The 12,952-nt window shown below is 40.7% G+C and overlaps 1 protein-coding gene across 1 annotated transcript in view; it reads left to right on the top strand.

Moving 5' to 3' along the window:
• gabrr2a (gamma-aminobutyric acid type A receptor subunit rho2a) overlaps positions 1-12,952 on the top strand; it is a 73,030-nt gene that overhangs the window by 50,081 nt on the left and 9,997 nt on the right. The window contains 2 exon segments of the mRNA XM_038729924.1: positions 3,910-4,050; positions 5,425-5,577. Coding sequence (XP_038585852.1) covers positions 3,910-4,050; positions 5,425-5,577 — 294 coding nt within the window.

Genomic DNA, 12,952 nt, shown 5'->3' with positions numbered 1-12,952 from the left:
AAAGCTGTCTCCAGCAGTAGAAAGCCATGCCAGAATATAGGGCCCAAGCATGGAATTGCCAGGGCCAACCACTCCTGGCAGTGCAAGTGCTTAAAGTGCAAGGAACCAATTGTTTTTCAATTCAGTTTTATTTATATAGCGCCAAATCACAACAACAGTTATCTCACAGTGCTTTTCATAAAAGAGCAGGTCTAGACCGTACTCTATGATGCTATTTACAGAAGCCCAACAATTCCCACCAAGAGCAGCACTAGGCGACAGAGGCAAGGAAAAACTTCCTTTTAAGAGGCAGAAACCTCGAGCAGAACCATGGCTCAGGGTGGGCGGCCATCTGCCTCGACCGGTTGGGGGTGAAGAGGAGAGGGGGTGGCGAGAGAGAGGGACGGCAAGAGGGCAGGAGAGGAAGAGAGAGAAAAAGAGAGGGAGGCAGCCTACATAATATACACACAGAGGTACAGACAGTAAAGGTGATGTTGCTATAGACTAAATGAAAAATGGTACAGATATTTATAGTAGTGTTAATGGTAACAATCGTAATGTTAATGATTATAATAACAATAGGACCAGTAACAATAGTTGTTGTAGCAGAGGGTGTCGAGCAGGAACACGGGGGCAGCAGGTGACCCGCAGCCACAGATCCAGACTCCACAGCTCCAGAGCCAGAAAACCTGCAGGAAGTGATAGGAGGCCAGGACAGGATGTTCCTGATTTTCGCAATATTACATAGGTGAAAAAAGGCGGCCCTTGAAATTTGCTTAATGTGAGACTTAAACGACATGTCCTGATCAAAGATAACTCCAAGATTCCTCACAGTGGTGCTGGAGGCCAGGGCGATGCCATCAATGGAAACTATATCTTTCAATAATGTGTCACGGAGGTGCTTAGGTCCCAGAACAATAACTTCAGTTTTATCTAAGTTTAACATTAGAAAATTACACGTCATCCAGGTCAACATCCTGAAGGCACATTTGAAGTTTAGCTAACTGATGAGTTTCATATGGTTTGATCGATAGATATAACTGAGTATCATCTGCATAACAATGAAAGTTTATGGAATATTTCCTGATAATATTGCCTAAAGGAAGCATATATAAAGTGAAGAGGATTGGTCCGAGGACAGATCCTTGAGGAACTCCATGACTAACTTTGGCATGCATGGAGGACTCATCGTTAACATGTACAAACTGAAATCGATCTGATAAATAGGACTTAAACCAGCTTAGAGCGGTTCCATTAATGCCAATGAAATGTTCCAGTCTCTGCAATAGGATCTGATGGTTAATGGTATCAAATGCAGCACTAAGATCTAATAAAACCAGTACAGAGACAAGTCCTTTGTCTGATGCAATAAGGAGGTTGTTAGTAATTTTCACCAGTGCTGTCTCTGTGCTATGATGAGCTCTAAATCCTGACTGAAAATCCTCAAATAAACTATTGCTCTGTAGAAAATCACACAGCTGTTTAGCAACTGCTTTCTCCAGAACCTTAGAGAGAAATGGAAGGTAAGATATAGGTCTACGGCTGTTGCTTCCCCAAAGGCAAGCATGGGGGTGAGACCCTGTTTAACACTGCTTGCAGCTTTAAGTAGGCACCAACGGTGTCCTAGCATGAAGTTTAAGGAACCTGTTTTGCTCAGATTATTATTATACTCCCAAGAAACTCATTTTTCATAGTCTTAGGATACTTGAAACCTCTTGAAAATTTGCATACATCAGGTCTGGTAAAAATTGGAATGTTCTGCAGTCATTAGACATGTTTTGAACTTTTATGTACTCCTCTTAGCAGGTTGATCGGATCCATGTTAATTTTTTGGCAGAAAGACCTCAAGATGTTGATAATGTTATATTGCCTGTGCATTTTCTTATAACATGGTTGCCGTGGCAACACATTATTTCCCTGAAACAGAAAGTTGTTTATTGAAGGGCAATGGATGCTTGAAAAATCACAAAACTTGGCACACATGTCAGAAGGGGTGTATTTTGTTGTCTGATATGGTTTAGGGATGTTGTTTAGAAAATTGGCTCAATAGCGTCCCCTACAAATTTTCAACAAAGTATCCCCAACAGGAAGTCGGCCATTCTGAATTATTTACGAAATTGTAATTTACGCTCTCTGTACTTTAACAAACTCCTCCTAGAGCTTTAACCTGATCGACTTTAAAAGTGGGCAGCTCAATCTTAAGAGCCTTGCGATGTAAAATTGCAAAGCTTTTTTTGATTGCTCAAACGGCATGGCCATGGCATGGCGTTGAATTATGATGTTTTGCCATGAAAAAGGAAGTAGCATGTAAATGGACTAGACATGGTCAAATCCGTCTCACACTTCAAATGTGTGATAAGAGTTCCACCCTGAAGACATTTACATGCCAATATCCAGTCATAGTGATAGCGGCACCTACTGGCGCCCAGAATTGACAAGTTGAACAAATCCACCTCAAAGTTCTGCAGGAAAGTCCTTGATGATATTGTGTTTTAGAAGACACACTTTACTGTTGTTGTTTATTGTGTTGTGAAGCTTGTGAGTTTTCTTCAAATGCTATTTCCATAAACAACTGATCCTTGCTTTCTCCAGGACCTTAGAGAGAAATGGAAGGTTAGATATAGGTCTATAGTTGGCTAAAACATCTGGATCAAGTTTGGGCTTTTTCAGAAGAGGTTTAATTACAGCTACTTTAAAGTACTGTGGTACATAGCCTGTTGATAAAGATAGATTGATCATATCTAGTATAGAAGTGCTGACTAAGGGTAAAACATCTTTAAGCAGCCTGTCGGGATGGGGTCTAAGAGGCAGGTTGATGGTTTAGATGAAGAAATTATTGAAGTTAGTTGGTAAAGATTGAGGGAAGCAAAACAGTCTAAACATGTATCTGGTTCTACAGCTGTTTCTAAGGTTCCTGAGTTTAGAGATAAGTCGGTGCCAGTTGAGGACATTTTTATCATTAAAGAAGCTCAAGAAGTCGTAACTACTGAGAGCTATGGGAATACTTGGCTCAATAGAGCTGTGACTCTCTGTCAGCCTGGCTACAGTGCTGAAAAGAAACCTGGGGTTGTTCCTATTTTCCTCTATTAATGACGAGTAGTATGCTGCTCTGGCATTATGGAGGGCCTTCCTATAAGTTTTAAGACTATCTTGCCAAATTAAACGAGAATTTTCCACTTTGGTGGAACGCCAATTCCTCTCAAGTTTCCGCAATATTTTCTTTAATTTGCGAGTTTCAGTATTATACCATGGAGCTAACCGTCTTTGTTTTAGTATTTTCTTTTTTAGAGGGGCTACAGAGTCGAGTGTCATTCGCAGCGAGCCTGCAGCACTATCAACAAGATGATCGATTTGGGAGGGACTGAAATTAGCATAGGAGTCCTCCGTTACTTTGTGACTAGATAATGTATTTAGAGCTGATGGAATCGCATCCTTAAATTTAGCTATAGCACTATCAGACAGACATCTTGTATAGAAAGTGTAGTTCAGCAATACCAACTCAAAAGTTATCAAACAGTGGTCGGAAAAAGAGGGATTCTGTGGGCCCTGATTATGTCCTGACCGGCTCTCTAGGAGCAGAATTAAGTCCAAGTTGGGCCAGCATGGCTCCTCTCCTGGCTCTTTTTCCTCTCCTCTGAGGGATCACTGCACCCGCCATGGGGCCTGTTCCGGTTGTTTGGGCCGGGTGGATTGTGGTCTTCTGCTCTTAAATCCAAAAACCCCGTATTCATCTTCCAATGACTGTATTTATGTCAGAGGTAACAATATTTTGGCGGAGCCAAAAGCCAGAAAAAAACATGAAAAACAAAAGTGAAGCGAAGTTTGAAGGAGCTACCGGCTGCTGCTTCTACAAGCGCTGCCGGTTGCTATAGCAACACAACCACAAGTATTTGTATGATAAGATTCCATTTGACTGTGTGATGTTTTCAGATGCCTACACAGATGAAGACCTGATGCTGTACTGGAAGAGCGGTGATGAGTCCCTTAGCACTGATGACCGCATCTCCTTATCACAGTTCCTTATCCAGAAATTCCACACCACATCTCGCTTAGCCTTCTACAGCAGCACAGGTATATACACACACACACACACACACACACACACACACTGTTCTTGTGTACAACAACATGACATGAACAATAATTATTTAGTCCAAATGAATCATGTCTGCTGTCTTATTATTAGTATTATGCCTAGGCATAGTGGATGAATGAATCAACAGAAGTAATAATTGCAACCAAAACCCTGTTTTTTCCTAAACTTAACTAAGAAGTTACGTTATTCCAAACCATGATCTTTCCTAAAACCTAACCAAGTCGTTTTTGTCTAAACCAAACCATAAGCACTCATTGTCATATCATATATTTAAACTTTTTTAGGCCATTGATAAATGTTTAATTTGGAGGACTTTTTGTACAAATGGACACCTGATTACTGTTTTAAGACAGACTTGTGAACCAAAAATCGAAATGTGAACCTCTCCTTTATTCTCAACAAACCCATTCTCAATTAGCAATCAGACTTTTTGTTTATTAACCATAGTATTGACATATTATCATAGGGGTGGGGGAAAAAATCGATACAGCATAGTATCATGATATTTGCCATGGCAATACTGTATCGATACACGGACGCCAAGTTTCGATATTTTATTATATAAATTGCAGATGGGACTTTTAACTTTTTGGTACTAGAATAATAAAATCTATTGCTTTTTTAGTCCACTAGAAAACTTAACAGGACCATATAGAGGACTGAAAAAGTGATATGAACAAACTGAGAAATGTACCTTTTTAGATAAACAGATGTTGACCAAGTTTGACTTTAGGGACCTAATTGGAAGTTGGAAAAAGGTAATAAATTGCAATATATCTCAATATATTTAAAATCGCAATAAAATCGAATCGGAACATAAATATCGTGATAGTATTGTATCGTGGGGCCTCTGGTGATTCCCACCCCAATATTATCATCTTGTTGAAGTTGATGATAGTTGCCTATTTACACATCCAACAGACACAGAGCAACATTACCATTTATTTGGAGTCATGTTTGTGTCCACCTGGTATTTAATCTCCGTTTAATGGTCTTTACCGACTCCTGAGAAAAATATGTCTCTTTGGCTGCAAAGTGCTTCTCTGTGTTCACCAGCCTAGGCCAAGCTGTGGGCCATAAGACCAAAACAGAGTGCTAGAAAACTATATAGAGCTCAAAGGAAATAGAGTTGGTTTAATTTTCTGTGGGTTCATCTCTACAAGTAACCTCTTTCACATTATACAGTCACTGATCCACTGTTAATGTGAAAATATTGATTAACTCTGTATGTTAATAAGCACATCTCTTCAATTTAGGAAACCTCATATAAAATGTTGTAACCAGGTTCTACATTGTTGAATTTTTTAGTATTCCACCCCGTCTGAGCAGGTCTCTTCCTGTATTTGCAGGCTGGTACAATCGTCTGTACATCAACTTCACGTTGCGACGCCACATCTTCTTCTTCCTGCTGCAGACATACTTTCCCGCCACGCTCATGGTGATGCTTTCATGGGTGTCATTCTGGATCGACCGCCGGGCTGTACCAGCCAGAGTTTCCCTGGGTAAAAAAAAAACTCTTGTCAAATGTCCTTTGAAGAGGTTGGTTGTGCGTGCCTGAGGAGAATCTGTCTGTATGAAATGATGAAAGCTTGCTGTGACATGGCTCCACCAATTGAGAACGCACACATGCTTGAGTGAACAGACAAACCTCCCACGCTGTACCACCATTTCTTTTGAATTATTTTCTGTATTGAAACTGTTGCTGTACTTGTCATACAGGCATCTGTTTTCCCCCTTGCTCAGAAGGCTTTCATGGCTCATTCCATTGCTCTTATTAAATTCAGCTGTTAGGATGAGATGTTTTTACAAGTCCCTTTGAGGGTTTTTATTTCTTAACTGCAGTTTGTTTGTTTTTCTTTTCTCCGTTAGAAAAACCTGAATTCCTCAGCCTAATTTCTCCTGGAGAAAGCTGCTTTTTGTTTGGTCATGTATCCACGTAATTGTTTTCTATTTGTTTTTGCATATGCACATATGCATGACAAAGACTGCAGAAAGGGAAAGTGCCACTCCCACAGCAGTGCATGAAAGGTTATGTAAGAACACGTCCAGATGCATCCTTATTGAAAATAATTGAATTCAAAGTAAATAAAACTGAAGCACTTTAATTCCTAGATTACTCCAATGGACCTGAGACCTTCTCGGAAAAAGCTGCTGAGAATATTGTCCAAAATGAATGCATTAATTTATTAATATTTACAACTGCAAACTTGATATATTGTTGTACAATGACTTACCATTTATAACTGCAGACTTGTTAGCTTATTAGAAATTGCAAAAAAAGCTTTTCATTAGAGACATTTATAACTCCTGAATTGATCACAGAATAACCTTCATCGTTAAAGAGCTGAAACAACAGCAAAAGAGATTTTTCACAACCTTGCATCCTAAAAGTTGTTCTTATTAATGTTTTTTTTAGTTTATGTGTAAGACATTAGTCAATGATTTACTGACTATTTATTAAGGCATTACTGTAGTTCAATCAGACCACTCGTGAAATGTTTATGCAGAACATAGTTACAGTTTGGCATCTAGGCTCCAACCTCTTTACTCCCCGCAAATATGTTTACATGGAGACATTGGGGTAGGGATACGCACAAATATTAAACTTCCCTGTCGGAGCCTGCAGGTGGATGCTGGAGTGGTGGTGGAGCTGAAAGAACAGCAGCAATACTGATACAGGCAGCAGCGGTATGAGAGCAAAGGGAGATATGGGAAATGTTTGCAGCTTAAATAGACTGCCAGATTGAGAGGGTGTGATTGTTGGATGATGAGGAATGTGAGGCACTTTGTGAATTTTCGGTGCAGCTCAAGTTAACTGTCTGAAAAAGTCGCTCCATTTCAGTCAGACAACTCAGGTAAAATGTTTTTTACAGCAGAACATAGTTACAGTTTGGCGTCTAGGCTCTGACCTCTTTACTCCCTGCAGATATGTTTACATGGAGATATTGGGGTAGGGATGAGCACAAATATTAAACTTCCCTGTCAGAGCCTGCAGGTGGATGCTGAGGTGCTGGTGGAGCTGAAAGAAGAGCAGCAATACTGATGCAGGTAGCAAGAGTATGAGAGCAGAGGGAGAAATGGGAAATTTTTGCTGCTTAAATAGACCGCTGCAAACCTCTTTACTCCCCGCAGATATGTTTACATGGAGATATTGGGGTAGGGATTAGCACAGATATTAAAGCCCCTCAAAAACTGCATGGATTCAGAGCCACACATTTTTACGTGAAGATCTTCTATGTGTGGCCCTTGGCGCCAGCTAGTAACCATTCCCCATGAGCACCTCAGCCCCTAGGGGAATATACCATCTAGTGAAACTCCTACGTGTAGGCCTATTCACCAGCCGCCACATGTCCCTTCCCCATAAGCACCTCATGATGAGGGGCATGGTTCAAACTGATTGGGGGTGTATAACCCCCCTAATTAAGGCTTGAACCCCTCCAACAGGGGCACAAACAACTGTTCAGGAGGATCTTTCTCTTTTTTCTTTTTGCAAATTATTTTTATTGAACCACACAAGAATAGTTATGGTACAAATTTTAAGGCACAGTTCACTAATTTTCCATATTATAGAAACCAAAATTAGAGCAAAACAAAGCCTTCCAAAAAACAGAAAAAAACAGAAAAGAAAAAGCAAGCAAACACACACACACACACACCCTTATACAGTCTCTGGCAGATGTAACATGCATGTGTTTGCTTCCAAGCAGACAAATTAGTCAAATTAGTCAGGTGGAGTCTGCAGTTCAGTAAAATAGGAGATGACAGGGTCCCATAGTGTGTCTTATTTTCTCAAGTTTAATAAAAAGCATAACATCAGTTATCTGTTGAGAGATGGTGGGGCTCTTAGCAGACTTCCATCATATTAATAGACAAAGTCTGAGGTGAATGCCAGAACTTCCCTTTGAACCTTAGTAAAACATCCGGGATTATCTGGAGTTCCAAAAATAGCAATTAATGCAGAGGCTTCTATAGTTGTTTAAAGAGCAACATACAGTACAATCCAAATATCCTTTCCAGAAGTGTGTCAATTTGGGACAAAGAAAGAACATGTGGCTCAAATGACAGAGTGAGAGATTACATCTGTCACACCTATCTTCTACGATTGGAAAAATTCCATGAAGTGTGGATTTTGAAAAAAGGAACCTTGTGCAGGACCTTAAATTGCATTAGTGAAAGCCAAGCAAAGGATGTTGTAGAGCTTATTCTATTGATGGCTCCCCCCCATCAATCTTCACAGAATTGCACCCCCAATTCATTCTCCCATGTTCAATTCTGTTCTAGTTTTGGATTGAAAAATTTAAATTGAAAAATCACCAAATGACAGTATAAGGCTAAAGGTTTCCGAAATGACACCTTTCAGACAAGTCCAGTGAGTAAATAATGGAAAACCTGGAAAAAGAAGGTGACCCCCCCCCTTCTAATGGATTTTTATCAAATCCATTAAAAGAATTGCTTCCAACATTATATCAACATATAGTGAAAAAACAACCTCACCTTAACCTTGATACCAACTTATGCACCAATGAAATAGTGAGAGTCAGTATCCATTGTTTGGAGGACATGCCTTTTTGAAACTATTGAAGTTCAGCTGAATGGAAGGATTCACAAGAAGGCTCTGGATGCTGGATCTTGGCATGATGATACAATGGCACGATAAATGCACAGACTACATATATGTTTACTGGAAAAGGACTAAGGAGGAGGTTGGTGTAAAAGGAAGAGTAGAAATCTAGCTTTATCATAAGCTTTAATAGTGTTTTTGGGTAGACCAAGTCTCCTATAATTGGAGGCAGAGTTAAAAAGGTCCTGCAGAGGCTTGGACATCCTTAATCGAGAGTCATCTGATTGAATGGAAGGCATGGCAGGCTGGAGGGCTTGGCCTGGGGACACAAAGCTTTGAACTCTGGAAATATAAAATGACAGAGAGCATCAGCTAAACAATTCTTATGAACAGGAATGAAAATAGCTTGCAAGGTAAAGTTAATTTAGCCTGACCAGTTTTAACATCGCATGAGACTGCAGTATATTTGGAATTATTATTAAGGGCTCAATTTCTGATGGCCAGAGATCTGCAAACCACTTGTTATTGAAGAATCCCCAAAAGCCAACTGAAGGGCCTGCATCCTCCACAACATGGTTATAAAAGAAAGAAATATAATTTCATTTGTCAGAAAACAAGGCCCAGAACGACAGATCTGAGAGGCAACCTTTGTCTAAGACCAAAGTATCTTTTACATTTTGGATCAAATTAGCCAATACTATCAAGCGTGAAACGAATGAATGACCATGTGGGACGATGCGCATAACAAAGTTAAGGTGGCCTAACCAAGATAAGAGATCTCTTGTAAAGATACTCAACTCTACCTCAGGACAATCCCAAACCCCTTTGCTGCCCTGCCACCATTCACTCTGACCACCTGCATGGTGGAGAAAAAGGCGTGGATGAAGCAAGTCTTCCTGGAGCCAAACAGCTCCAAGACTGAAGCCGTCCTAGTCGGCACCCCACACCTGGTCCGGTCATCCGTCATCATCAGCAATACCTTCTCTGGCCAGGATATTCCACTTTCAACATCAGCCACCTAACTTGGTGTTATAATGGACCCTCATCTGACCTTACAGGCTCACATCAAAGATCTGTGCAAGACCTCCTTCTTCCACCTAAGGAACATAGCCAGTCTCTGTCCCACACTCACTCTTGCAGATACGGAAAAGCTTGTCCACGCCTTTGTCTCCTCCAGGCTGGAATACTACAATGCACTCCTCCATCAGAATCCAGCATAATGCAACCAAATGTTAATTTAATGGTAAAGTAAAGCTTCGAGCACAGTTTTACAACAACAAGCTGCCATTGTGAGGGGTGAAGTGGTATGACTTTGAAGGCATCTGTAATTTTCCCAGCCATGGACCAACCCCAGCTGACTTAATCATCTGCACGGCAATAACTACAAAAGCTCTTGAGGAATTAAGCAATAGTACTTAGATCAATAATGAGATGTTTTTGGGAAAAAGGGGATTTTGACAATGGACTTAACATGTGACCCTTTTTAACTTCTTTTGATAGGAGCTTGTCTACTTCCAACTCCTTAAGGGCAGACTGCAGGTTTTTCCAGACATGGGTCACTTTAGTGAGTAGGGCATAGACCTGCTAGGAATTCTTGAACTAAGCCAGTGATAAGATAATTAACAAAATCTATAAGGCTGATTTGACAGAACTTTGGAGAGAGCTGGGACATTCACTGGAGTTGATGGATGCTTCCTGTTTGTTTCCCTGATTTTGCAGGATGGGACACACAGAGCCAGTGTTGGGCAAGTTACTCAGAAATTGTAATATATTACTAGTTACTTATCACTCCTTAAAAAAGTAATATTATTACTTTACTTATTAACTAGTTACGTTACTCGTTACGTTACTATATTACTTTCCAGTGTTTCCCACAGAATGACAGCGTGGGGGGGTATTCGAACTTTGGACAGGTTTGTGCAGCGGTGTTCACAAGAGAGAGAGAGAAGGAGGGAGGGAGGGAGGAGGTGCTGCACGAACATATTCTTTTAAATTTGCCAAGTAAAACAATTTGGAAATCAATACGTGGCGGTCAGTGTTGATAATTATCCAAATTATAGGCTAATTATGGGAAACACTGCTTTCACTACCACCCCCCTTCACCCCCAAAGCAGTCTCCCCTGACTTTTCAACTAATATCATATTCATAACAGCAGCAAGGAGTATGGTTTTTACAAAGCATATAGGCCTAATGTTTGTTAAAGCCACCGGCTGAAATAAAAAAAGAAAGCAAGTAAATCCCAACTTTTAAACGGCGTTTTTTCTGCACATGTAGCCTGTTCATAAGAGCAGTATTCAGTAGTTACAAAACACTACGTTAACGCCACTCTCTCCCGACGAGTCCAAGCATGAGTGACAGAAGCTGCTGGACTTTCTTTCTGTAAGTTTCACGTCGCTGTGCTGCTTCAGCAGATGCTTCAATAAATCAGATGCAGAAATGTTCGTGGTTCAAAGCTTTTTGCTGGTCGCACAGAGTTTACAACAGACGACAATGTTCTTTGCATCTTAGACTGTGACACAATAATGGCAGCAGCTACTTCCAGCTGTGGAAAGAACGCCTCTCTCCCTCCTTCTCCTTTCTTCCTTTAGTGTTTGGCTATCAGCGGACATGAACAACAAAGTCTGGTCCCTCTGAGCTGCCGCACAATCGTGGATTTACGTCAAGAATGGTGCGTTCAGTAACGAGTAACGCAGCGTTACTTGCCTTAGTAACTAATAATAATAATACAGTTTTAGAAAAGTAATTAGTTACACTACTTAGTTACTGGGAAAAGTAATATTATTACAGTAACACGTTACTGCCCAACACTGCACAGAGCATGGGATTGATGCAAATGGGAGATACCCATCACTTTGAGGATGGCTTACAGAATTTAACATTAAATGGTTTGGCTGGAGCTCAGTTTTCGAGGTTGGCAGTTCTTGCAGATCAGTTCTTGGACAGAGGGAAGTTGTGTGGAAGAAGGAACTGCAGATGGAGCAGGCTGGAGTTTTATGGTTGGTAAAATGTCTGCTGATTAGGGGCAGGTCGACTACAGACCAATCTAATCTCTGATTGAATTTCTGTATACAAAATGTACATGGCAGCTTTGGCAGAGGGATTTATGGTACTCATAAAAGAGAGTAAACCGTAGGAGAGAGTAAGGTCCGTGGTTATAGCCAAATAGATATCAATCTTCTCCCTGCATTGAGGAAAATCTTTCTTGACCATCTGTGATCGCTATCTTTGAGAACTACAGAAAAATCCCCACAATCCACAGATCTTTTGTCAGCAGATTCAGAACCGCATAACAGAATCTTCAACAGATTCAAACCGTGGCCTGTTAGGATTTACTACAAAAGCAATCAGTAATTTAATGCTGCGGGAGGCAGGAACTGAGAACCAGTGTTGGGCAAGCTACTTGGAAAATGTAGTGAGCTAAGCTACTAGCTACTCTACATTAAATGAAGCTTCACTAACTGAACAGCCGTGATACCGATGCAGGCAGCAGCGGTATGACAGAGCAGAGGAAGAGATGGGACCGCCAAATGGAGAGGGTGTGATTGTTGGATGACAAGGTCTGTGAGGCATGTCGTGTCTTTTTGGTGCAGCTCGAGCTGACTGCCTGAACTGGCTTGCAGGCGTTGCTCCAAAATTGTACCATTTTTTTCTTCCCAGTATCATTGTATCATTCATTGTATTCAGGGATGCAGCGCCCTCAATAATACATAATGGTTCAAATATACTATCACCATCAGTTGTTCTTGTTCCTGGTTCATCTTTGAAGAATATCTCACTGACTGGTGTGGTTACAGAATTATATAAAAACAGAATGGGGTTCTGTAGCAAGACTTTATGTTGAATTCAATGTTTCTGTTGAAGTTACTGCAGAGGAAAAAAAGGACTGGAGCCTTGATTTGAAGCCTTTAAAGGATAAGTCTGGTGATACTAAAAATATCTCAAACCCAAAATGAATGTATCTACTTACAAGTACTGTGTGTATCCAAAGCCTGATATATCGTCTTCCTCTGTGCCTTTGAGCTCCATTGTTGTCTAAAAACTAGTAAAACAAATCAGCCACACTGTTGCACTGGTTGACATGTTCCTCCATGAACACACACACTTTGTTCTGTTTCCTTCATCATGGTCTGTTGCCATTTTTTCTGGGTTTAGTCCACTTGTTAGTCTGTTTTATCCGTGTCCTCTGTTTCTGCATTCTAGTCTTGGTATGTTCAGGTGTTTGTCTCGCATCAAGTTGCAGTTTGTCTGTTTACTCCAGCTATCTGTCTTGCCTCATTTCCTGTTCTGATGTTGTCTGTGTTTGCTGTCTGTGTCT

This window comes from Micropterus salmoides, unplaced genomic scaffold (genome assembly GCF_014851395.1).
Source record: "Micropterus salmoides isolate LMB-PRFRI ecotype aquatic unplaced genomic scaffold, ASM1485139v1 Ms_hic_scaffold_19, whole genome shotgun sequence".
Classification (NCBI taxonomy): domain Eukaryota; kingdom Metazoa; phylum Chordata; class Actinopteri; order Centrarchiformes; family Centrarchidae; genus Micropterus; species Micropterus salmoides.
This window is presented reverse-complemented; position numbering and strand designations above follow the sequence as displayed.